General features: G+C 43.3%; 1 protein-coding gene across 1 annotated transcript; it reads right to left on the minus strand.

The window, feature by feature from the left end:
• Positions 1 to 4,259: 4,259 nt before the first annotated feature.
• Positions 4,260 to 11,413, minus strand: CCN3 (cellular communication network factor 3). Its single transcript, XM_077271149.1, has 5 exons — positions 11,170 to 11,413; positions 9,627 to 9,846; positions 9,277 to 9,528; positions 6,693 to 6,898; positions 4,260 to 5,982 (listed from the first exon to the last, which is right to left on the minus strand). Exons 1-5 carry the CDS (start codon positions 11,305 to 11,307, stop codon positions 5,686 to 5,688), a joined length of 1,113 nt encoding a protein of 370 aa, XP_077127264.1. The 5' UTR covers positions 11,308 to 11,413; the 3' UTR covers positions 4,260 to 5,685.
• Between the last annotated feature and the right edge of the window lie 12,119 nt (positions 11,414 to 23,532).

The raw sequence follows: 23,532 nt of genomic DNA on the forward strand, positions 1-23,532 counted from the left end.
CTCGGCTTATACTCGAGTATATACGGTATATATGTAATCTTAATGTTGTGATTCTTGTCCTGATACGCGCACAATTTTTATCTTTAATTTTATTATCTTGCCATTTCTACCTAATAAAGGCATTTTATTATCTATTTGCTGCTTGATATTTTTTGGCTATCCATGTTTCCTAACATTTTTTCCTGTAAAATCCATTTCATCTTCGGTTTTGGATGTTTTATTGTCAGTCCGTAAAAGTGGCGTAATACTCAGACACTATTTTTGCTCACGGATCTTGTGATCATTCTGACCCCACGGGGTGGGTTTTTGCGTGGAGCCCCAGATCGAGGGAGATTATCAGTGGTCTTGTATGTCTTCCATTTTCTAATTATTGCTCCCACTGTTGATTTCTTCACTCCAAGCTGGTTGGCTATTGCAGATTCAGTCTTCCCAGCCTGGTGCAGGGCTACAATTTTGTTTCTGGTGTCCTTTGACAGCTCTTTGGTCTTCACCATAGTGGAGTTTGGAGTCAGACTGTTTGAGGGTGTGCACAGGTGTCTTTTTATACTGATAACAAGTTTAAACAGGTGCCATTACTACAGGTAATGAGTGGAGGAAAGAGGAGACTCTTAAAGAAGAAGTTACAGGTCTGTGAGAGCCAGAAATCTTGATTGTTTTTTGGTGACTAAATAGTTATTTTCCCTCATAATTTGCGAAATAAATCTTGCGAAATCAGACAAGGTGATTTTCTGGATTTGTTTTCTCATTTTGTCTCTCACAGTTGTGGTCTACTTATTATGTCAATTACAGGCCTCTCTCATCTTTTTAGGTGGGAGAACTTGCACAATTGGTGGCTGACTAAATACCTTTTTCCCCACTCTATGTGGGGGCTCGTACTATATATAGGGAGCTATGTAGGTCTCATAAAGTATATAGGAGGCATTGGAGGCCCATACTGTATATAGGAGGCTATGTAGGGGCTCATACTATATATAGGAGGCTATGTAGGGGCTCATACTGTATATAGGAGGCTATGTGAGGGTTCAAACTTTATATAGGAAGAATGTGTGGGGTCTTATACTGCACATGAGAGGGCTATGTGGGAGCTCATGCTGTTTATAGGGAGTATTATTATTATTTATTATTATAGCGCCATTTATTCCATTATTATTATTATTTATTGTTATAGCGCCATTTATTCCATTATTATTATTATTATTATTATTTATTGTTATAGCGCCATTTATTTCATGGCGCTTTACATGTGGGGAGGGGTATACATAATAAAAACAAGTACAATAATCTTAAACAATACAAGTCATGACTGGTGCAGAAGGAGATAGGACCCTGCCTACGAGGGCTTACAATCTACAAATATGAGAGCTCATACTGTAGATAGGGAGCTGTGTGTGAGGTGCATATTGTATATAGGAAGGCTATGCGAGGGCTCATCCTGTATATAGGGAGACTATATGTGGGCTCATACTGTATATAGGAGGGCTATGTGGGGGCTTATACTGTATATAGGAATATAGGAGGGCTATGTGGGGGCTCTACTGTATATGTGGAGGCTATGTGGGGGCTTATACTGTATATATGAGGGCTATGTGGGAATTCATATTGTATATAGGAGGCTATGTAGAGGCTAATACGGTGTATAGGAAATTATGTGGGGGCTCATACTTTGCATAGGGAGGCTATGTGGGGGCTCATACTGTAAATAGGAGAGCTATGCGGGAACTCATACTTTACATAGGAGGCAATGTAGGGGCTAATACTGTGTATAGGAGATTATGTGGGGCTCATACTGTACATAGGGAGGCTATGTGGGGGCTCATACTGTATATAGGAGGGCTATGTGGGGATTCATACAGTATATGGGGGACTGTTGTGAATTGGATTTTTGGCTCCCTCTTGTGGTCACTAGCGACATGACACTTTGAGTTTCTTTCCTCAGCTTGGTACCCACCTGGCTCGTTAGTCCAGGGGTGTTGCTATTTAAGCTTCCTGGATTTTCAGTCTGGTGCCTGGCATCGTTGTAATCAGTTCCTTTCTGTTTGCTCCTGTCTGCTGGTCCTGGTTCTTGCAAAATAAGCTAAGACCTGCTTCCTTATTTTTTGGTTATTTGCATTGCTCTTATTTTTGTCCAGCTTGTACTAAATGTGATTCCTGATTTTGCTGGAAGCTCTAGGGGGCTGATATTCTCCCCCCGGGCCGTTAGACGGTTCGGGGGTTCTTGAATATTCAGCGTGGAAATTTTGATAGGGTTTTTGCTGACCGTATAAGTCATCTTCCTATATTCTGCTATTAGTCAGTGGGCCTCTCTTTGCTAAAAACCTAGTTCATTCTTACGTTTGTCTTTTCTTCTTACCTTACCGTTATTATTTGTTGGGGGCTTGTATCCAACTTTTGGGGTCTTTTCTCTGGAGCCAAGAAAGGTCTATCTTTTCCCTTCTAGGGTTAGTTAGTTCTCCGGCTGGCGCGAGACGTCTAGAACCAACGTAGGTACGTTCCCCGGCTGCTGCTATTTGTGGTGCTAGGATCAGGTATACGGTCAGCCTAGTTACCACTGCCCTATGAGCTGGTTTTTGTGTTTGCAGACTTGGTAATAACTTCTGAGACCCTCTGCCATTGGGGTCATAACAGGGGACTATGTCGGGCTCATACTGTATATGTGGAGGCTATGTGGGGACTTATACTGTATAAATGAGGGCTATGTGGGAGTTCATACTGTATATGAGGCTATGTAGGGGCTACTACTGTGTATAGGAGACTATGTGGGGGCTCATACTTTGCATAGGGAGGCTATGTGGGGGCTCATACTGTATATAGGAGGGCTATGTGGGGATTCATACAGTATATAGGGGACTATGTCAGGGCTCATACTGTATATACAGGGGTAGTGTGTGAACTCATACTGTTGTGACAAAGTCACTGGCAAAGTACTGGAGGGGAGATATGTATCACTGAGGTAATTAACTTCAGCTATATGAACCTAGGAAAATGCTCCAGCAAACTAAGTGCTGAGAGGGTAATCAGCCATGTTAAGTGCTAGATCTAGATTTAGTGACCAGCTGAAGTGTGGATGGGAGGCTGCTCACCATGTCTCCACCCCAGGGTGGAGTCCAGACGATAACTACACAGCCTTCTGGCTCACTCAGTGTTGGGTGTGCCTGGGGATGAGAGCTCCAAAGCCGTTTTTGAGGATAAGGAAATTGATCCTTTGTTTATGTTTGCTTACTCAGTGGCGGATCCTGGCAGCAATGTGGACTGTGCCATTTGTTTTTGTTTTGCTCTCCTGTTGGGCCAGAAAGGCCATGTTTATGTTGCTAACCCTGCCCTGGTTTATGCTGTACCTCAATAAACCAGTAGAAAATTTAATTTTTTATTTTTTATTTCTGTGTCTACCTCTATGAGCAACTAAGTGAGATGATCTACCACTGTATATAGGGGAACTGTATGTGGGCTCATACTATATATCTGGGGACAGTGTGTGTGCTCATGCTGTATACAGTGGGCTCATGCTATATATGGGGGCTGTGTTTCGGCTCATACTGCATATAGGGAACTGTGTGTGGGATCATACTGTATATGGTGGGCTTTGTGTGGGTTTATGCTATATATAGGGGGACTGTGTGTGGGCTCATACTGTATATAGGGAACTGTGTGAGGGATCATACTGTATTTAATGGGGCTGTGTGGTGGCTCATACTTTATATAGGGAGATATGTGTGGGCTCATACTGTATGTTGGGGCTGTGTGGGGGCTCTTACTGCATATAAGGAGGTAGTGTGGGGGCTCATACTGTATGTAGGGGGCTATGTAGGGGCCCATATTTTATATAAGTGGCAGTGTGTGGACTCATACTGTATATGGGGGCTGTGTGTGGGCTCATACTGTATGTAAGGGGGCTCTGTGTGGGCTCATGCTGTATATGGGGGCTCTGTGTGGGCTCATGCTGTATATGGGGGCTGTGTGGGGTTTATACTGTATACAAGGAGGCTGTGTGCGGGCTCATACAGTATATAGTGGGGTGTCAGCATACTTAATTCTGCTCAATATTGATATAATCAATATAAACATAAAAAGGTAATTAGAATGTTAATATTGAGCAGAATTATTTTCGACCAATTTGTTCTGCCCTCCACATCAGTCACGGTATCTCATATGGCACCTTGGGAAAATGAATTGCCCACCCATGTTGTAATTCATTTGTTTTGGTTCACATCACACACATGATATAAGGGACTATAAAAGTAAATACAGTCAAACAACAGTATCACATATAATGTCTGATTTATTAGAAAAATAAAAATTTGTTTCACATAATATTTAGAAATATAAAAACAAATTATTTCCCCAACAAGACGCCGTTCAATATACAAAACTATACACAAGGGACAGAAGAAGATATAAACTAGAAAAATCAGCATTGATGAATATCTGCGCCCACAGTGACAACCCCACCTGTAAATCTAATAGTATATTATTTCATAGTTCCCTGGTGTATTTGGTTATATCCCCAAATTGTAGATCCATGTTTCCCAGCATCTTGGCAAATCTGATTAGGTATTCCTAGGTCCGATATGACAGCATAAATGTATTGTTATATGGCTCTAGGATTCTCTCATGTAAGATCATGTTCACACGTCGGAGCAAAAATCAGCGATCATCCTTGGATTTATGTCACTTATTTTCATTGGGTTATTTTTTTTTTTTGTCTCCGCAGCTGGAAATCTGCGTAGAAGTATATTAAAGCATGTGAACAGGTTTACACAAAACACTGTTTCCCAAAAATTGGTTTGTAGAATTTAACATGGATTTAAAAAAAAAAAAAAACTGTGCTAAAAACATCGCTAAATGTGAACATACCCAGAGCATAACATCCCCAATATGAGCTGTAAGAACAGACCATATTGATTGTCATCCAGCTGGACAGGAAAGTGTTATTGGTTGTCATCCAGCTGGACAGGAAAGTGTTATTGGTTGTCATCCAGCTGGACAGGACAGCGATATTGGTTGTCATCCAGCTGGACAGGACAGTGATATTGGTTGTCATCCAGCTGGACAGGACAGCGATATTGGTTGTCATCCACCTGGACAGGACATCTTAGGATCTAATATATACAGGTGACTGCTTTGATCTTAGGTGGAAATTCAGTATAATCCACAGAGTAGAGGATATACAATTCGTGGATAATAATATTTCATGTTGTAACTATCCAGAGATATTCGCCAATATATAATAATTTACAATATTTACAGGTAAAATCATCTATCTTATAAAATATTGTACAAAAGTCACAAATGTGCAAGAAACACAATTAGAAGTTCATTTGTCTCCTTGAGATCAGAAAGCCGACATTTCTACTTCTCAGGACACACTTGGGACAGAATTATGTCTTGTTTTTGCCTCCTTTACCACTTGTCTTTGATGTTTTTCATTATTTCTTATCCTTATTTCTTATCCTATTTTCTTATGCTTCCTGCTGCCTATGAGCAAGGGATTTAAAACAAGTCTGTGCAGCAGAGAGAGGCAGTGTACTGTACAGGTGATGAAACTTCCTGTGACCAACAGGTAAAGTCACATAGTTCATAGGTAAACTGAAGTACCACATTGACAGTGGAAGTGATTCTGCAGAAGTCTGTAATACTAAATACATTATGGGTGGTGCAGTATGGCCTTTAGGTCTCCTTACACACACACTAGTATATTCTCAGGTTGGGGAACTTGGCGTTGTCAGTCTGGAGGAGGCTGGTGTCCCGGGGGCAGTTATTATGGCAGACACATGTGTTGATGAACATTACTTGCTTCTTCATTACTCTGTTATTAGGACAGAGAAACTCCACGTGGGCGGTCCTGGTGCTATGGGGGGTACAGCATCGCCCATCGGTGCATTCACCACAGAACTTGGGCTTATAGCTGTGCATGCTGACACATTTATTGTATTCAAAATGGACGGCATTCTCGGATTTCCTCACTCGCATGCACTTTTTCCCTTTCTGGAAGAGAACGAAAGAATAAAAACTTTAGTTATGCCAACTGTATAAAGTAGGCCATCACCATATTAACAGAGTTACCCCCCCCCCCCCCACCAAAGAACAAATCCCTTATCCACGGGCTTAGTGGTTACCCTCCCACTGAACACTTGAACGGTGGTTCCTCGTCCCCCGTTCCTTTCCACTCCTCGATGTCTTTGTAGCACTCGGCTGTATCATCGCTCTTACAAAAATGGATAGCAGGGTGCATGCGCGACCTCACTGCTCCCACCATGAAGGGTTCTCTTGATAGATAGGAGTCCCAGAAGTTTGGCCTCCAGCAATCTGACATTTATCACCCTTATATATCCTGTATAAGGATCACCAAGCTATGACTTTCCTGCATTGGACACATCATATGAAGATGACCCATCACCGGAGAAGGACATCATGGTCGGAAGAATGGAAGGAACAAGACGAAGAGGAAGACCAGGAGCCCAATGGCTTGATACCATCCAGATAACGGTGGAGAAGACCCTGGATGACCTATCTAGGCTTGCAGAAGATCGATCTTTCTACCATCAAATCACTATCAGGAGCCTGTCTTCTGTGAATACTATGTATCTGACATTGCAACAAAGCATCATGTATGACCTAAAATTGCTCTCTCGTGTGATGGAGTCAACTATGATCCTCACCCATCTCCATGTCAGGGCGAGTAAATGCATGCATACCTTTTCTATGAGCCCCTCCGTCTCTTCATCACAAGGTCGCACCATGCACAGGCGGATCTGTTTCTGCATTTCGCAGCGTCGATTACGATTCGACACCCTGTAGGAGTGGCCCATGCCGCATGTCTTAGAGCAAGCACTCCACTCTGTCGTCTGCTCGATACAATTGGTGCCCATGTCTACTCCAAACGTGGCCTCGGGTCTATAAGCTGCAGAAATAGAAAAAAATGTATATTTAGTATCCCGTGCTGATTACTATATATCCTGCACTGATCCTGAGTTACATCCTGCATTATACTCCAGAGCAGCACTCACTATTCTGCTGGTGCAGTCCCTGTGTGCATACATTACATTACTGATCCTGAGTTATATCCTGTATTATACCCCAGAGCTGCACTCACTATTCTGCTGGTGCAGTGACTGTGTACATACATTACATTACTGATCCTGTACTGATCCTGAGTTACATCCTGTATTATACTCCAGAGCTGCACTCACTATTCTGCTGGTGCAGTCACTGTGTGCATACATTACATTACATTACTGATCCTGAGTTACATCATGTGTTATACTCCAGAGCTGCACTCACTATTCTGTTGCTGCAGTCACTGTGTGCATACATTACATTACTGATCCTGTACTGAACCTGAGTTACATCCTGTAGTATACCCTAGAGCTGCATTCACTATTCTGCTGGTGCAGTCACTGTGTACATACATTACATTACTGATCCTGAGTTACATCCTGTATTATACCCCAGAGCTGCACTCACTATTCTGCTGGTGCAGTCACTGTGTACATACATTACATTACTGATCCTGTACTGATCCTGAGTTACATCCTGTATTATACCCCAGAGCTGCACTCACTATTCTGCTGGTGCAGTCAGTGTGTACATAAATTACATTACTGATCCTGAGTTACATCCTGCATTATACTCCAGAGCTGCACTCACTATTCTGCTGGTGCAGTCACTGTGTGCATACATTACATTACTGATCCTGTACTGATCCTGACTTACATTCTATTGAGCGATATCTTCCGATATGCAAAGGTATCGGTATCGGAGTGGATCGGCCGATACCGGCAAAATATCGGATCTCGTCGATACCCGATACCAATGCATATCAATGGGACACAAAATATCGGAATGGTTCCCAGGGTCTGAAGGAGAGGAAACTCCTTCAGGCCCTGGGATCCATATTCATGTATAAAATAAAGAATAAAAATAAAAAATATTGATATACTCACCCCTCCGGCGGCCCCTGCTCTTAGCGGTGCCTCCGTTCTTAAGAATGCAGCGTTAAGGACCTTCGATGATGTCGCGGCTCGTGATTGGTCGCGTGACCGCTCATGTGACCGCTCACGCGAACAATCACAAGCCTCGACGTCATCGCAGGTCCTAAACTCACTGCATTCTTAGGAACGGAGGCTGCCGGTTACATCGCTAAGGTCCAGAGGCCGCCGGACGGGTGAGTATATCCATATTTTTTATTTTAATTCTTTATTTTTTACATGAATATGGATCCCAGGGCCTGAAGGAGAGTCTCCTCTCCTCCAGACCCTGGGAACCATACACTGGGAACTTCCGATTCCGATTTCCGATATCACAAAAATATCGGAACTCGGTATCGGAATTCCGATACCGCAAATATTGGCCGATACCCGATACTTGCGGTATCGGAATGCTCAACACTATATCCCCCAGAGCTGCACTCACTATTCTGCTGGTGGAGTCACTGTGTACACACAGTGATCCTGATCCTGAGTTACATCCTGTATTATACCCCAGAGCTGCACTCACTATTCTGCTGGTGCAGTCACTGTGTACATACATTATATTACTGATCCTGAGTTACCTCCTGTATTATACCCCAGAGCTGCACTCACTATTCTGCTGGTGCAGTCACTGTGTACATACATTACATTACTGATCCTGAGTTACATCATGTGTTATACTCCAGAGCTGCACTCACTATTCTGCTGGTGCAGTCACTGTGTACATACATTACATTACTGATCCTGAGTTACATCATGTGTTATACTCCAGAGCTGCACTCACTATTCTGCTGGTGCAGTCACTGTGTACATACATTACTGATCCTGTACTGATCCTGAGTTACATCCTATATTATCCCCCAGAGCTGCACTCACTATTCTGCTGGTGGAGTCACTGTGTACATACATTACATTACTGATCCTGTACTGATCCTGAGTTACATCCTGTATTATACCCCAGAGCTGCACTCACTATTCTGCTGGTGCAGTCACTGTGTACATACATTACATTACTGATCCTGAGTTACATCCTGTATTATACCCCAGAGCTGCACTCACTATTCTGCTGGTGCAGTCACTGTGTACATACATTACATTTCTCCATCATGCACTAATCCTCAGTTACAGACTGTACTATACTCCAGAGCTGCGCTCATTAATTTTCCCTCTAGAATTACTATCTATGAATTAATATTCAGTGATAGGCGGAGTATGGATGGATCGTCTGTAGATCATCCTTCTGCCCATGGGGAAATATTCCTGGATACTTGGTCCACCCCAATTTATTTATTTTGAAGTGCTTTCTCACCAGCCATAGCGAAGCCTCCGAACAGCACTTGTTCTTTTGCGTCGCACACCCACTTCTCACAGCATTCCCCGGGGATGGAGACTTTTCTTGGGAAGGGGCAGTCAGGTCCCGGCAGCTGCAGGTCCAGGTTACATCTTGGGACGCATCCGATCTGTCCGTCCTGACAGGAGCAGTGGTATTTACAGCTGGGCTGGAAGCTTTCGCCGTTGCTGTATATGGCGCCATTAAACATACATTTACCTCCTTCCAGCTCTAAGATAAAAAAATAAGAAAAAGGAAAAACAATGTTAAGGTGGAGATGTAAGAGCTATGGTGCATGTGTATGCTGCCAGCCTTAGTGGCGCACTCACCCGCGCATACGCCCACGTCACTTCTCGGCTCTGCACTGAAGTCACAGTATAAGCCCAGCTCCTCCTGACATGGCAGCACCTCGGAGCAGACCTCGCCCTGCTGCCTGGCACACACTGGACAGCAGGCACAACCATCTAACACGACGGGCACGTGGGGAGCACAGTTTGGCGGTTCCTCCGGACAAGGTCCACACTGTGCCGGACATTTCTGAGAGATCACCTGGAGGATGAACATAGAGAAATGATATATACCAGTAATGGTCAACCCTTATGTCCTCACAAATATGTACAGAAAAAGTTTGCCAGCTACTGCACATTAACAGTAGAGTTGTTTTCAAGCATTTTCAGATCTCCAGTGCAGGACCGCCCACTTGTCCATTTTTTAAATCATATAATTCCTTATTCATTGAGCGCCCTCTAGTGGCCGACAGGGGAATCCAGAATTTTATCATTTAAAAAAAAGACAGTGTTTAGTCAAGTTTTGATCCAAATTACAAAACATTAGTTATTATTATGTTTTTATTTTTTATATTTTTTAATCAGAACCGAAACATAGTATAAGAAAAAGTTGCAAAACTTTAACTTGTAAAATAATTAATAATTATAGTAATTAAATAAATAATATGAATAATTAAAGTATGGGGCCGTGCAAAGTTGGTCCAAGGAAAAAAAAAATCACCTTGTGCCCGAATTAGAGCTGATATTCAGATCGTACTCTGCCATGCAAGTCAATGAGTGCGTGCGAAACGTCGGACTGCACTCGGATGACATCTGAGTGCAGTCTGCGGCCTCAAAGAATGGGGAAGATGGAGAAATGTTTTCTACATCTACTCCTCATCTGAGGGAGTCAGAGCACACAAAGATCAAAGTCTTATAAGAGTTTAATTAGCGTGTCATTTGCATAATCAACCCATTTATAAGGCTTTGTAACAAGAAACAGCAGTATGAAAGTAAGTGTCATATCATGCAGCCAAGTCTTCGCCTGCTGTGATGTCCAGGGGCCACAAGATTTCGAAGCCAAATGATGTAGCCGCTGGGCGTCACCTTGAGGGTCCGTGCCCACGATCAGGAATAGTGCAGTTTTGGACGCAGCGTATTTTTACGTTCTACATAAAACGCACGTGTTCTGGAATTATCTAATGACAGTCTATTAGGGGAAATACAGACAGCTACAGAAATGTACATGCTCGGAAAAAGAATCACTGTGGGTGGGAGATTTCGATAAATCCCATCCACTGTGCTTGTAATGTAGAACGCCGCGATTTGGATCATATGCTGCTTCCATCACACTATTATTCCTGATCGTGGGCGCGTAGACTCAGCGTTCAGAAATGTATTTCAGAGTTCTTAAAAAAATGAATTAAACACAAACTATTGTAGAAAAATTGGTAAATTCTGCTCTATGTGCATAAAACTGGAAAACCTCGGAATGGAGGTGTCCACATCCCGGTGTAGATGGGAGAATATCACTAATCACATGAGACAAGTGGGAATGAGAAGGACATTTCTGGTCAGCGGTGACAGCCATAGAATAAGGACTTACAGTACGGATGAGGAGGAATGTGCACAGGGCAGGCAGCAGGCTCCGTCCGCACATCATCACGTCCCGGGAGATTTTTGCTGACTTCCAACTCGTACGGATCAGAATTCTGTGCTTTTCATTCGCCTTCACGCTCTCCATTTATAGGGCGCTGCTACGCTCGCCGCTATCCTATTGGTTACACTTTTTGGAGTGGGAAGTAGCTAAGAAAATGACGATTTATTTAAAAAAAACAAAACACACTTTGCTTTCTTTACCTTTCCCTAGAAGAATCCCTGGATATGGACACTAGATGGCAATGTGAGAGTTTTTCCCGAGGAAAGGAACACGTAATTTTTGTGAGATGGAATGCGTTTTCCATCCCAGCTCATGGAACTGATTTGTGTCGGAGGAACTGATTACTCATCTGAACATGAGGAATGCCTTCTAAAACCACAGGTCCAGACGTCTCGTACAGTCTGGGGACGTGCGGGCGGAATCTACTGTACTCACATTAGTGGATGATACTGTTATATAACCCCAATTACACAAGGACATTCAGCCTCGTGTCCAGGGAAATGTTCTCATCTAAGGACATTGAAACGTGGACTGCTGATGGTACAGAGAACTCTCTGGCCCCTAGGCCCATCTGTTCTAGTCGTTAGACATTTTTTATATCATAGGCTGAGGCGTACATAGAAATCATGAGGCCCCATAGCAGAAGTTCCCATTGCCCTCACCCCCCAGAAAAAATAATATATGGAGGGGTCACAGAAGAGCTTATCTCACAACTTTGAAGCCCTTGCAAAGTAATTTTCCTCCTGTTTATTCCATAGATTCCCCTTTCTTTGCCCCCAGAAAGTATGATGCCCCCAAACACAGTATGCTCTCCCCACAGCGAAATCCTCCACAGTACCCTCCACATGCACAATATGATACTCTACTGTACCCCACCACAAAGAATGGTGACCCCCAACACAACAGTGACTCGAACACAGCCATCCACACAAGTGTAATGGCCTTCCATACAGTATAATGGCCCCAACACAACCCTCTACACTATATAATGGCCCAAACACAACCCTCCAAACTGTATAATGGCCCCACTAAGCCTCCACACAGTATGATAGCCCCAACACAACCCTCCACACAGTATAATGGCCCCCACTATACCTCCACACAGTATGATGGCCCCAACACAACCCTCAACACTGTATAATGGCCCCCACTTAACCTCCACACAGTATGATGGCCCCAACACAACCATCTACACTGTAAAATGGCCCAAACACAACCCTCCAAACTGTATAATGGCCCCACTAAGCCTCCACACAGTATGATGACCCCAACACAACCCTCCATACTTTAATGGCCCCCACTATACCTCCACACAGTATAATGGCCCCACTAAACCTCCACACAGTATGATGGCCCCAACACAACCCTCTACACTGTATAATGGCCCCAACACCACCCTCGAAACTGTATAATGGACCCCACTAAACCTCCAAATAGTATAATGGCTCCCACATAGCCTTTCATATAGTATAATAGGCCCCACATTGCCTTTCATGTAGTGTAATGGCCCCCATAATATACTATTTGATAAAAAAAAAAAATTTTTTTTTTCATCACTCCCCCATTGCTCCGGTCTCTGCAGTGAGTGTTCTGACGGTCTGCACTGCTTGTCACAGTGGGCGCGATGTAGTGATGTCACCACCCCTGCTGCGCTGAGATGTCGGTACTAAGTCGGAGAGGGAGAATGATGGAGGAGGGCTCCCCATTCCCTTATTGCTTTCAACTGCATGGCCATCCAGGATGCCGATATTGTTGAAAGTGTAATGCCGGGCTGCGTGTTAGACTTCTGCATGAGACCTCACACAACTCCATGGCTGTCATACTTCACATACACATTTTGCATCAAATAAATATTGACCACCATTAACAGTAAACAAAAACTAGCAGCTCGGTCTTCAGAAAGTGGTAAAATCCATCCCTCCTAGGGCAAAAGACAAGAACATCCTTTGGATATACAAAGAAACAAACAAAATGGAGATAGAACTCAAGGGGTCCAAGTGAAAAATATGGAGTTTTAGTCACCTATCGAGGTGCAACGCTTCCCAACTGAAGCCTTTACTAAAGGGAATCTATTAGCAGGTAAGAAATATGACAGCAGCATGATGTAGGGACAGATACACTGATTCCAGTGATGTGTCAGTTTGCTAGGTGAAGCAGTTGTAATAGAATCACACTTTTTTCTGCTGCAGATCTAGCAGAGCTCTGAATGCAGAGCTGTGTATAATCCTGCCCACACCACTGATTGGCTGTTTTCTGTGTACACTGTATATTGACGGAAAGCTGCCAATCAGTGTTCGGGGTGTGGCTGGACTGGGAGTCACGAGACACCTAGTCCTGTAGTTATAATCTTGTGCTGATAAACAACTGATTTTAATGAAACACACAGACACAGACTAGTAAGAGACACATCACTGGAATCAGGGTCTTTGTCCCTACAACATGCCGCTGCTGTTATATTATAGAAAAAAATTGCTGACAGGTTATCTTTAAACATGATATAAGCTTTGGTTGGGAAGCTAAAACTTTGCACCTAAATAGGTGAATAAAACTCCACATTTTTTCACTTTCACTTCCATTTTGCACCATCATTAATAAATTTGTCATTTTTACAAGTCTTAGAAATACTCAATTTCCATAAACTTCTAAAAACTGTGACGAAGGTACAACAATTTTCTGTAAAAACACAATAAATTTGCCACATTGTGTGTTCTACTTTTTGGAACAATGCGTTCTAAATGAACATTTTTGCTAAATAAGTTCCACCCATGGTTTGGTTCTGTTTTGGTGAAGCAACGTCTGGAGCTCAAGTAAAAGTAGAGCAAACCGGGGGTCAGAAGAGATCGAGATAGAGCAGATCTAAGGCCTCATTCGGACGTCTAGTTTTTTTTTATATTCGTTATTTCATTTGTTTTTTTGTGTTATCACATCACCCCCTGAGATCCCAGTCTTAAAACTCATCAGTGTGTGTGTCAGGCCAGTCTCACACGTCCAGATAATTCCGGCACCGGAGAAAACGGTACCGGAGTTATCCGTGTCCGTGTGTCTGTGTGCTCACGTGGCACATCAGTGTGACACACGTGCAGAGTTAAGCGCTGTCCCCAGCGTGTGGTGCTGAAGGCGGCATTCATCTCTTCTCGCCTGCAGGAGAAAAGAGATGAAAAATAATTTTTTTTTATTATTAAAAATAAAGTTTGGGGGTCACCAAACGCCTCCCACCCCCTGTGCGCCCGCCCGCTAGCAGAGAAATACTCACCCAGCTCCCGCGATGCCTCCTTGAAACTTGATCTTTCATCCCTTCTCTCCTGCAAGCGCTGCTTTCAGCCGAGCAGGACAGAAGGGATGAATGCCGGCTTCGGCACCACATGCAGGGGACAGCGCTTAACTGTAGCGCTGTTTCTCCTGCGGCGGTACGTGCACACGGAGGAGAGTGCACACTGTTCTCCGTGTGCACGTGTGCGGGACGTATTGCGGACCGTGCTACCGGAGAAAAACGGACATGTCTCCGTGTTTTGCACACGGACACACGGTCTGTGAAAACACGCAGGCACGTGCATAGACCCATTCATTTGAATGGGTCTACGTGTGTCAGTGTCTCCGGTACATGAGAAAACTGTCACTACACGTACCGGAGCCACTGACGTGTGAAACCGGCCTCAGAGTGTGTGCAGTGGGGTTAAGAGCTGGCATATGTCTCAGATAGCCTGGAGCTAAGCCTTGAACGCTGCTGTTAACCATTTAGATGCTGCTGTAAATTTCTAAGTTTGCCATGCCAGTCGGTGGGCTGCTGACAGACCCCCATTGCTACCATTTTGACTCTCCTGTAAAGATCACCTACAGGCTGACCATATAGGAGATAGTGATTTGTCCTATATCCTGCAAAACTGTATTTAGTATAAGAAATTGGATGATGGCAGGTCCAGGTCCATTAAGAGGACTAAAAAATAAAGTTAAAAATAATTTTTAAAAGTTTTTAAAATTAGAAATATTCTAATCACTCACTTTCTCCCACAATAAATATAAAAAAATGGAAAAAAATAAACTTATTCAGTATCGCCGTATCCATTAAAGTCTGTTCTATCAAAATATCAAGCTAATTGACTTATATGTCAAAACCCAAGGAAAAAAAAGTAACAAAATGAGCCTATACCCTATAGTAAGTAAATAGTAATAGTACATGTAAATAGCAGAGGGAACTTAGTTAACAATATTTTGATCAAAAAGGCATAAAAGCCGTCCCACCGCGACAAGGTATAGCCAATTGAGATGATCCTGTTCTGTCTCTAATATTAAAACCTCACCTTTCGTCAGCTGACCTCAATGTGAATAAGGGCAGAGCAGGGCATGACCCAACTGTTTAGACACCTGCCTATGGGAAGCCATATAGAAAGGGGACCACGCCCATTTGTACAATGTGCAAGAAACTACAGCAAAACCAAAGAAATGAGCCGGAGCATGAGCTGGTATATATGCAATGTGTAAGATCCTGTTCACACCTATAACCTATATGGTAAAGAATGGAAAAAGAAATGCCAAAATTTAAGGGTTTTTTTTCACCTAATTTAGAGGTGAAAAGTGCTGGAGCAGATGACCGTACTTTTGGTCCAGGCGCGATCTGACAAAACATCAGATCACACTCGTACCACTGTTATTCTACAGGGTTGTGCAAATGTCTGATTTTTCCATCAGATTGAGTCTGTCCAAGGAAAACATCTCAGCATGATTAAGATAGATCCAACAATCGGATCTTGACCATGCAAGTCAATGAGTCCATGGAAAACATTATGTTGCACTCTGATGACATCTGAGTGCAGTCCAATTTCTGCACATTGACACAATGGAGAAGCCGGAGATATATGCTCCTCATCTGAGAAAATCGGATCATGCTATGATACGCATAATCAGTCGGATTCTCTCTGAGGAGAGACTCTACGGTCGTCTGCACCTGCCCTTCAGGGCACTCCTGACACAGTTTTGCATGTACGAGCTGCCCAATGCGAAAGTATCGCTGTCAAAATGAATCGAGTCAGAATTATTATCCCTTACAGAAAAATAAAAAATGAAGAGTTCTCAGCGGTCGACATCTTTTCACGTGAGCATGGTCTGCAAGCTGCACCAAACGTTGACATGTTATCAATATCGTCGCCCCAGAACAAAATGGGTCATAGACTATAATGTGTCCATTAAAAATAATGGAGGTGACACATCGGCGTGTGAATGAGGCCTAAGTAAGATGAAATGTGTGATATTTCAGGCGATAGAACCACATTGTCTTGCTTGGGCTGCTACGTACCAGCTTGTGACGACCTCTCGGCAAATGTCCGGACATTCTCTGTTTTTTGCCAACACTTTTGAGTTCCCGTACTAGCTAACAAGACCACTTGTGCCGACTTCCCAGCATCCTCGCTCCCGGGCTATTGACTCGAGCTTTTGAATTTGTTATGTACAGTGATTATTCATCCAAACGTCTGTAACCGAGCTCAGAATTCTTGCTTTGGAGGATTTCTCCAGTTTTACTCAGCATTCCACGGTGACTGATGTCATCGCCGCTTGGGCCGTGTACTGAGCAGTTCCCCTTAGCGGTTTAATCATACTTCCCATTCTATAAGACTTGCATGCCAGGGATAACAAATACCTTCAAAGTGAAATATTTTGGTTGCTTTGACTTTTCCATTACTCTAAGTAGAAATTATAACCCCCCTTAGTAAAGCAGACAGCAGTTAGCTTGTCCAGAAGCCCCGTACGCCGACTTTCCAGATCAGCAATCGCAATTAACTTGGCTTCCAGACTTCAGATCCAGGAGTGACTGACATCTAGTCACAATAAGCTTTTCAATAACGGAAACAATACGTTTAGCAGATTTTATAAACGTGTTGATTCATAATTTGCTCGATATATTAATTAGAGGCAGCAGCAGAAAAAAAAGAAGAAAGCAGTAAGTAGCGATTATCGAATCTGTAGAAATTAATTCAGATGACTTCTTCGAATTTGGTAGGGACATTTGTTTAGGATCAAATTATGGGAAATTACCATTTAATGATGTGTAGTATGTTCTGAAGTTTCTACAGATCTCAGATAAATAAATAAAGAATAAAAGAAGAGTTACAAAAAAAATGAATAAAAAACATTCATCACCTCTCCATGGACTTCTGCCAAGCAGTTCCCTCGAGCTTTGGCTACTCTTCCCATAACTCTTCAGGGCTCTTTGGTAACTCCGGTGCTGACAAGGCCTGACAACATCATGGCATCGCAGGACAGAAACCTAGCTCTAGTCAGTGCCGAAGAGTCCTAAAGAGTTCCCGAAAGAGAGACCAGAGTCGGAAGTAACTGCGTGGCAGAAGAGGGGAGGACTGAGGAACAGATGAGTATTATATTTTTCTTCACACTTACCTCTTAGAAGTATCACCAAAAAGGTCTATCTTCGTCTCATCAGACCATAGAATCTTATTTCTCATAGTCTGGGAGTCCTTCATGTGTTTTTTTTAGCAAACTCTATGCGGGCTTTCATATGTCTGGCACTGAGGAGAGGCTTCCGCCGGGCCACTCTGCCGTAAAGGCTCGACTGGTGGAGAGCTGCAGTGATAGTTGACTTTGTGGAACTTTCCCCATCTCCTTACTGCATCTTTGGAGCTCAGCCACAGTGATCTTGGGATTCTTCTTCACCTCTTTCCTCAAGGCTCCTCTCTCACGATTGCTCAGTTTGGCTGGACGGTCAGGTCTAGGAAGACTTCTGGTGGTCCCAAACTTCTCCCAATTAAGGATTATGGAGGCCACTGTGCTCTTAGGATCCTTGAGTACTGCAGAAATTCTTTTGTAACCTTGGCCAGATCTGAGCCTTGCCAAAATTCTGTCTCTGAGCTCCTTGGCCAGTTCCTTTGACCTCATGATTCTCATTTGGTCTGACATGCACTGTGAGCTGTGAGGTCTTATATAGACAGGTGTGCGCCTTTCCAAATCAAGTCCTATCAATTTAATTCGACACAGCTGGACTCCAATGAAGGAATAGAACCATCTCAAGGAGGATCACAAGGAAATGGACAGCATGTGACTTAAATATGAGTGTCTGAGCAAAGGGTCTGAATTAGTGATGAGCGAAGTTTTTATTGCCGCAGCTGAATGATTTACATCTGATAGCCAGCTTGATTAAATGTGGGGATTCCCTAGCAACCAGGCAACCCCCACATGTACTTATGCTGGCTAGCAGATGTAAATCATTCAGTTGCGGCAATAAAAACTAAATTTCCGAGCACTAAAAAATACTCGGAGGTCACCCGAGCGTGCTCGAGAAATCTCGAGTAACGAGTATATTCGCTCATCACTAGTCTGAATACTTATGACCATGTGATATTTCAGTTTTTCTTTTATAATAAATTTGCAAAAATTTCTACATTTCTGTTTTTCCAGTTAAGATGGGGTGCAGAGAGTACATTATTGAGAAAAAAATGAACTTTTTTGAATTTACCAAATGGCTGCAATGAAACAAAGAATGAAAAATGTAAAGGGGTCTAAATACTTTCCGCACCCACTGTATATATATATATATATATTACCTCTTCTCAGCCGTAAAATGATTTCAACAATATTCAAATTTTGCTAAATTTGAGTGAATCGAATCTCCCAAGAATTCAGATTTTAGAGAACCCAAATATTCAAATATTTAGTGGGATTAGATGCAAATTCAATTCACTTCAAATCGATTCTCTCATTTCTGGTAATAAATAAAGAACAATAAAAAATTTGAATTAATAATAAATTATAGAACCAATTTACACTGCCTTCTTTAAAACTGCACACCTACCAATTGGTCACTGCTGTACCTCCAACTCTTTTGTAAAGTGAATAAGAAGGAGCGGGACGAGTGGCATTAACAAAATGCTACGTGTAAAGGGGCCATAGAAGGCAAGAAAGAAGACTGGAAGGGTCCCTATGTCCAGTCTCGAGTGGAGGAAGACCATACCACCTGTAAGGTGAGAAATGCTTATAAATGAGAGGGAAAGAGGGGAGAGAGGGGATTATTATTAAGGTTTATGGAGCATGTGCAACAGCAAGAACTTGTGTTTCTTTCCAAGTAAATTCCTACTCTTTCCACCTGCCTTGTCTGATTCCCTTTATTTACTCCCTTTATTTTTGGGGGTGGTTATTGGCTTTTAAATACAAATGATTGTCCCTTATATTGGTGACAGATCTACAATTTTTGTCTTTTTGGCTGCTGCATGCCACGGACGTGTTCCGCCTTGTCTTATTTTCCAGTTGATGAAAGTGTGTGGTGGCGTAAGTTGATATGTCAAGTATTTCTGGGTTTCAAATAATTTGTTGATTAACGTTTATAAATCTTTTTGGGAGGGAGGGAGATAGCAAATCCATCATTGCCTTGGAATTTTTTTTAAGCCTTGGTGCAAATGTGGCACCCCAGGAGTCTGGTTGCCACAGTCAGGGCCGGTTTTAGACAAAGTGGGGCCCTAGGCAAAAATTTAAAGTGGGGGCCCCAAATGATAACATTGCACTGTGGCCCCCATATTTAGGGGCCTTATATCAGCCAACGGGTCTGCCACTATTAGCTGTAAGCAGCTTTTCGCCATGTTCATATGCAGAATTTTTGCAGCTTTTTCTTCTGCAAATAAGAAGTTTACAGCATTTTACAGCACAAGCAAAAACTGAGATTTTCAGAAATCTCCTGCACACCCTTTTATTTTCCGTTGACTGAATTTCACAACGGCAGCGTTTTTTTAAAATCTGCAGCATATCACTACTTTCAGCAATTTTTTTCACCCGTAGAAAGCAATGAAAAAGTTTTTAAAATGCTGCAAATTGTTTTTCGCTGCGTTTTTTGTGAATAACACTAACTTTATTAAACATGTACTGTAGACAAAATGCATACTAAGCTCTAAGGGTGTGTGTCCACAATCAGTAAACGCTGCGCTTCGGCTGCTGTGTACTTGTACAGCGTCCAACCCGCAGCAGCCACATGTTACAGTATAGTGGATGGGATTTCAAGAAATTCCATCTCTACTATGCACGCACCGACACCCGTACCTCACCCGCAGAGACGGACATGCGGCGCGTCTGTCCAGGCTGCAGCATGCCACTTTATCTGGCACAGACGCGAGTCTCCACCAGAGAAATCTCACCCCTGCAATGTATAGGACGCAGGAAATTCCGCACAGATCAATGAACACACGCGGAATCACCTGTGTTCAAAAGATGGCAGCACTTTGGACGCAGCACATGTCCGCTGCATCCAAAGGGCTGCCATTTCCGGTTCCTCTGCACATACCCTAAAAAATGGGTGCTTTGAAAGCAGTGTTTTTACTGCCAAGAGAGCAGGCTTTGGCTGCAAAAAAAAAATGCACCAAAAACGCTGATTCCTATGCACACACCTGTACTATATATGTGTATGATGTACCCTTATTATTTCACGTGGGAATTCATTTATTTCTATATAATAAATGCCCTGATTCAGCAGACAATATTCCTGTCTGGTGTCATCCAGACAGTAGTGACAGCAGGTCGCCCTGCCAGATTACCAGCAGTGACTGTGGTCAGAGCTTATGCTGATCCCTGCTGTATGTGACTGTGAAACCTGATCCTACAGCAAACAGCACAGAGCTCCAGGACCACATGAGTAAATCACTGCACTGAGGGGGTCTCCAGGGGGGTTTGGGAGAGACACTCTGGGACTGCTGCTTCACTGCTGTACACCCTCTGGGCACTTCATACAGGGGCTGCAGAGGCAGGGGGCCCCCTTTCTAGGTGAGGGCCCCAGGCGTCTGCCTGGTCTGCCTGTGCCAAACGCCAGCCCTGGCCACAGTGGCATTGCCTCCCTCACAGGGAGTAATGTCATGCCTGGAAGCAAGGAGTGGTCCCCTAACCAGGTGTCAGGAGAGAAGTCGAGCAGAACCTGGGGAGTGCAGCTGTGATTAAACTCACCCCAGAGCATAGCGCTAAGAGACAGTTAGCAGCAGGAGGGTGAGCTGTAAGGCAGCAAGGAAAAAGGGAGGACAGCGCAAAAGGAAGGCCTCCTTACCTATCTGGCCAGGTGTATCCCAAATTGCTTCCAGGCTGCCCAGCTCTCCATTACAATCAGTTACCAGTGTCCTGGTCTGTACTATTAACCATCAAGTAAAGGAAAAGAAAACTACAGCCCTTGTGTCCTCCAGTGATCTCTTGTGCCCTGAGTCCTGCACCACAAGCCTGACATAAACGGAACCGGTAGCCCTGGGGACCAGCTCCACCTGTGGGGAGCAGAACCATCCCAGATGCGTCACCATCAGCCCCAGCTTTCTCCTCTAGCGGTGTTGGCCATCCATTGCCAAACACCACAGGTGGTGTTATGTTGAGTCCCATGTACATATTCCCCATTTTGCGGCACAGCCAGGGCCACGGAGTCGGGTCATGGCCCGTGACATCCCCAAAGAACTGTCCGGTTCCGAGTACCCCACGGCCCTGGTGGGCATGTCATTTTGGCATCACGAACAGGATTCCCTATAAACTTTATTCCCCTTTACATCACTTTTTATTGGACGCCCAGGGCCACGGACCGGGTCACTGCTGCCGTGACAACCCCCGAAGAACCTTTGGACCCGGCCCGAGTACCCCACGGCCCTTGTGGGCGTGTCACATAAATAATCTCAACAAGGGATATTCCATGGAGACACCTCATCTAAGGTTCCAGTTGCAGAACATTTACCAATGAAGACTGCACCCAGGGCCGGCTCCAGGTTTTTGTGGGCCCTGAGCGAACATGTCTCAGTGGGCCCCTTTAACACATTCCACAATTCATGATGCACAGATATGGCAGAGAACTATAGGTATAGTACAATGTCAAAGATTTCACTTACTAATTACATTACATGAGTGATATCTACTGTAAATTCTACAATAGCTCAGAAACCGGCGAATCCTTGCAGCGCACTGTGTGTGCGCTGGGGGCATTCAAAAGTCTGCAGTCACACAGATTGACTGCAGACTTTTTATTTTAGACAAGAATGTTTTATTTTAGACAGAATAGTCCTCCATACAGTATTATGGGCACCACATAGTTTTCCATACAGTATCATGAGCACCACATAGTCCTCCATACGGTATAATGGGCCCCATATATTGCTCCTAAAAGTATAATGAGCCCCATATATTGCTCCATACAGAATTAAGGACCCCATATAATGTTCCATGCAAAATAATGCACCCCATATAATGCTCCATACAGTATAATGAGGCCCATATAGTGCTCCTTACAGTATAATGAGCCCCATATAATAGTCCATACAGAATAATGGACCCCATATAATACTCAATACAGAATAATGGATCATATATAATGCTCCATACAGAATGGACCCTATATATTGCTACATACAGAATAATGGACCTCATATATTGCTCTATACAGAATAATGGGCCCCATATATAGCACTATACAGACAAATGGACCCCACATAATGCTCCATCCTGAATAATGGACCCCATATATTGCTCCATACAGAATAATGGTTTCATAGAATGCTTCATACAGAATAATGGGCCCCATATACTGCTCTATACAGAATGGACCCCATATAATGATCTTTACAGAATGGGCCCCATATAATACTCCACACATAAAAAAAATAAATAATCAAATACCTTTCCTTGTTCCTTGCTGGCTGCACAGAGTCAGAAAATGCATTAGAGACCGGAGCGGAGGAGGAACAGGGAGAGGTAAATATTTCAAACAGTTTAAAGCACGATGGGGGTACCCATGGGCAGCTCCTGCGCTGACACTGGGGCACCACGACTCATAGGCCCCAAAGCATGCCCCATCTGATTGCCCAGGGCCCTGTCACTTGCCGGGTGGTGACACCGCCTATGGCTGTACCCCATAAGGAAATTGGATAATTTCTATTAATAATTGCTGTACTCCATAACTAAATTGTAACATGCTTGAATAATTGAATACGCCAGGAAAAGCTCCCGATGTACAAACTAACTCTAACTTTACCTTATGGATGTTCATTAGACCTCCATCATCGGTACATGTATAATTTGCATTTTAGACCACAATACATTTTTAGTCTTGGCGATGAAGGTTTTTTTATAGTTTTGTATTTGTCAGATATAACTTTTCATTTTTCAATTTCCATACATAAAAAAACTTGTCTTCCTAGGATGAGAGATATAAATTAATAATACCTTTTTAAGGTACGAGCGTATAGAATTATAGTGTTTATTCTTGGGCGGTAATGCAAGGAGCTATTAATTATTCATCACTTACAGATCATTAACATGTCTATCTATCCTGTCATTTCAATCATTCCACAACTTTTCCTTTTTGTT

Source organism: Ranitomeya variabilis, chromosome 6, assembly GCF_051348905.1.
Source record: "Ranitomeya variabilis isolate aRanVar5 chromosome 6, aRanVar5.hap1, whole genome shotgun sequence".
Lineage (NCBI taxonomy): Eukaryota > Metazoa > Chordata > Amphibia > Anura > Dendrobatidae > Ranitomeya > Ranitomeya variabilis.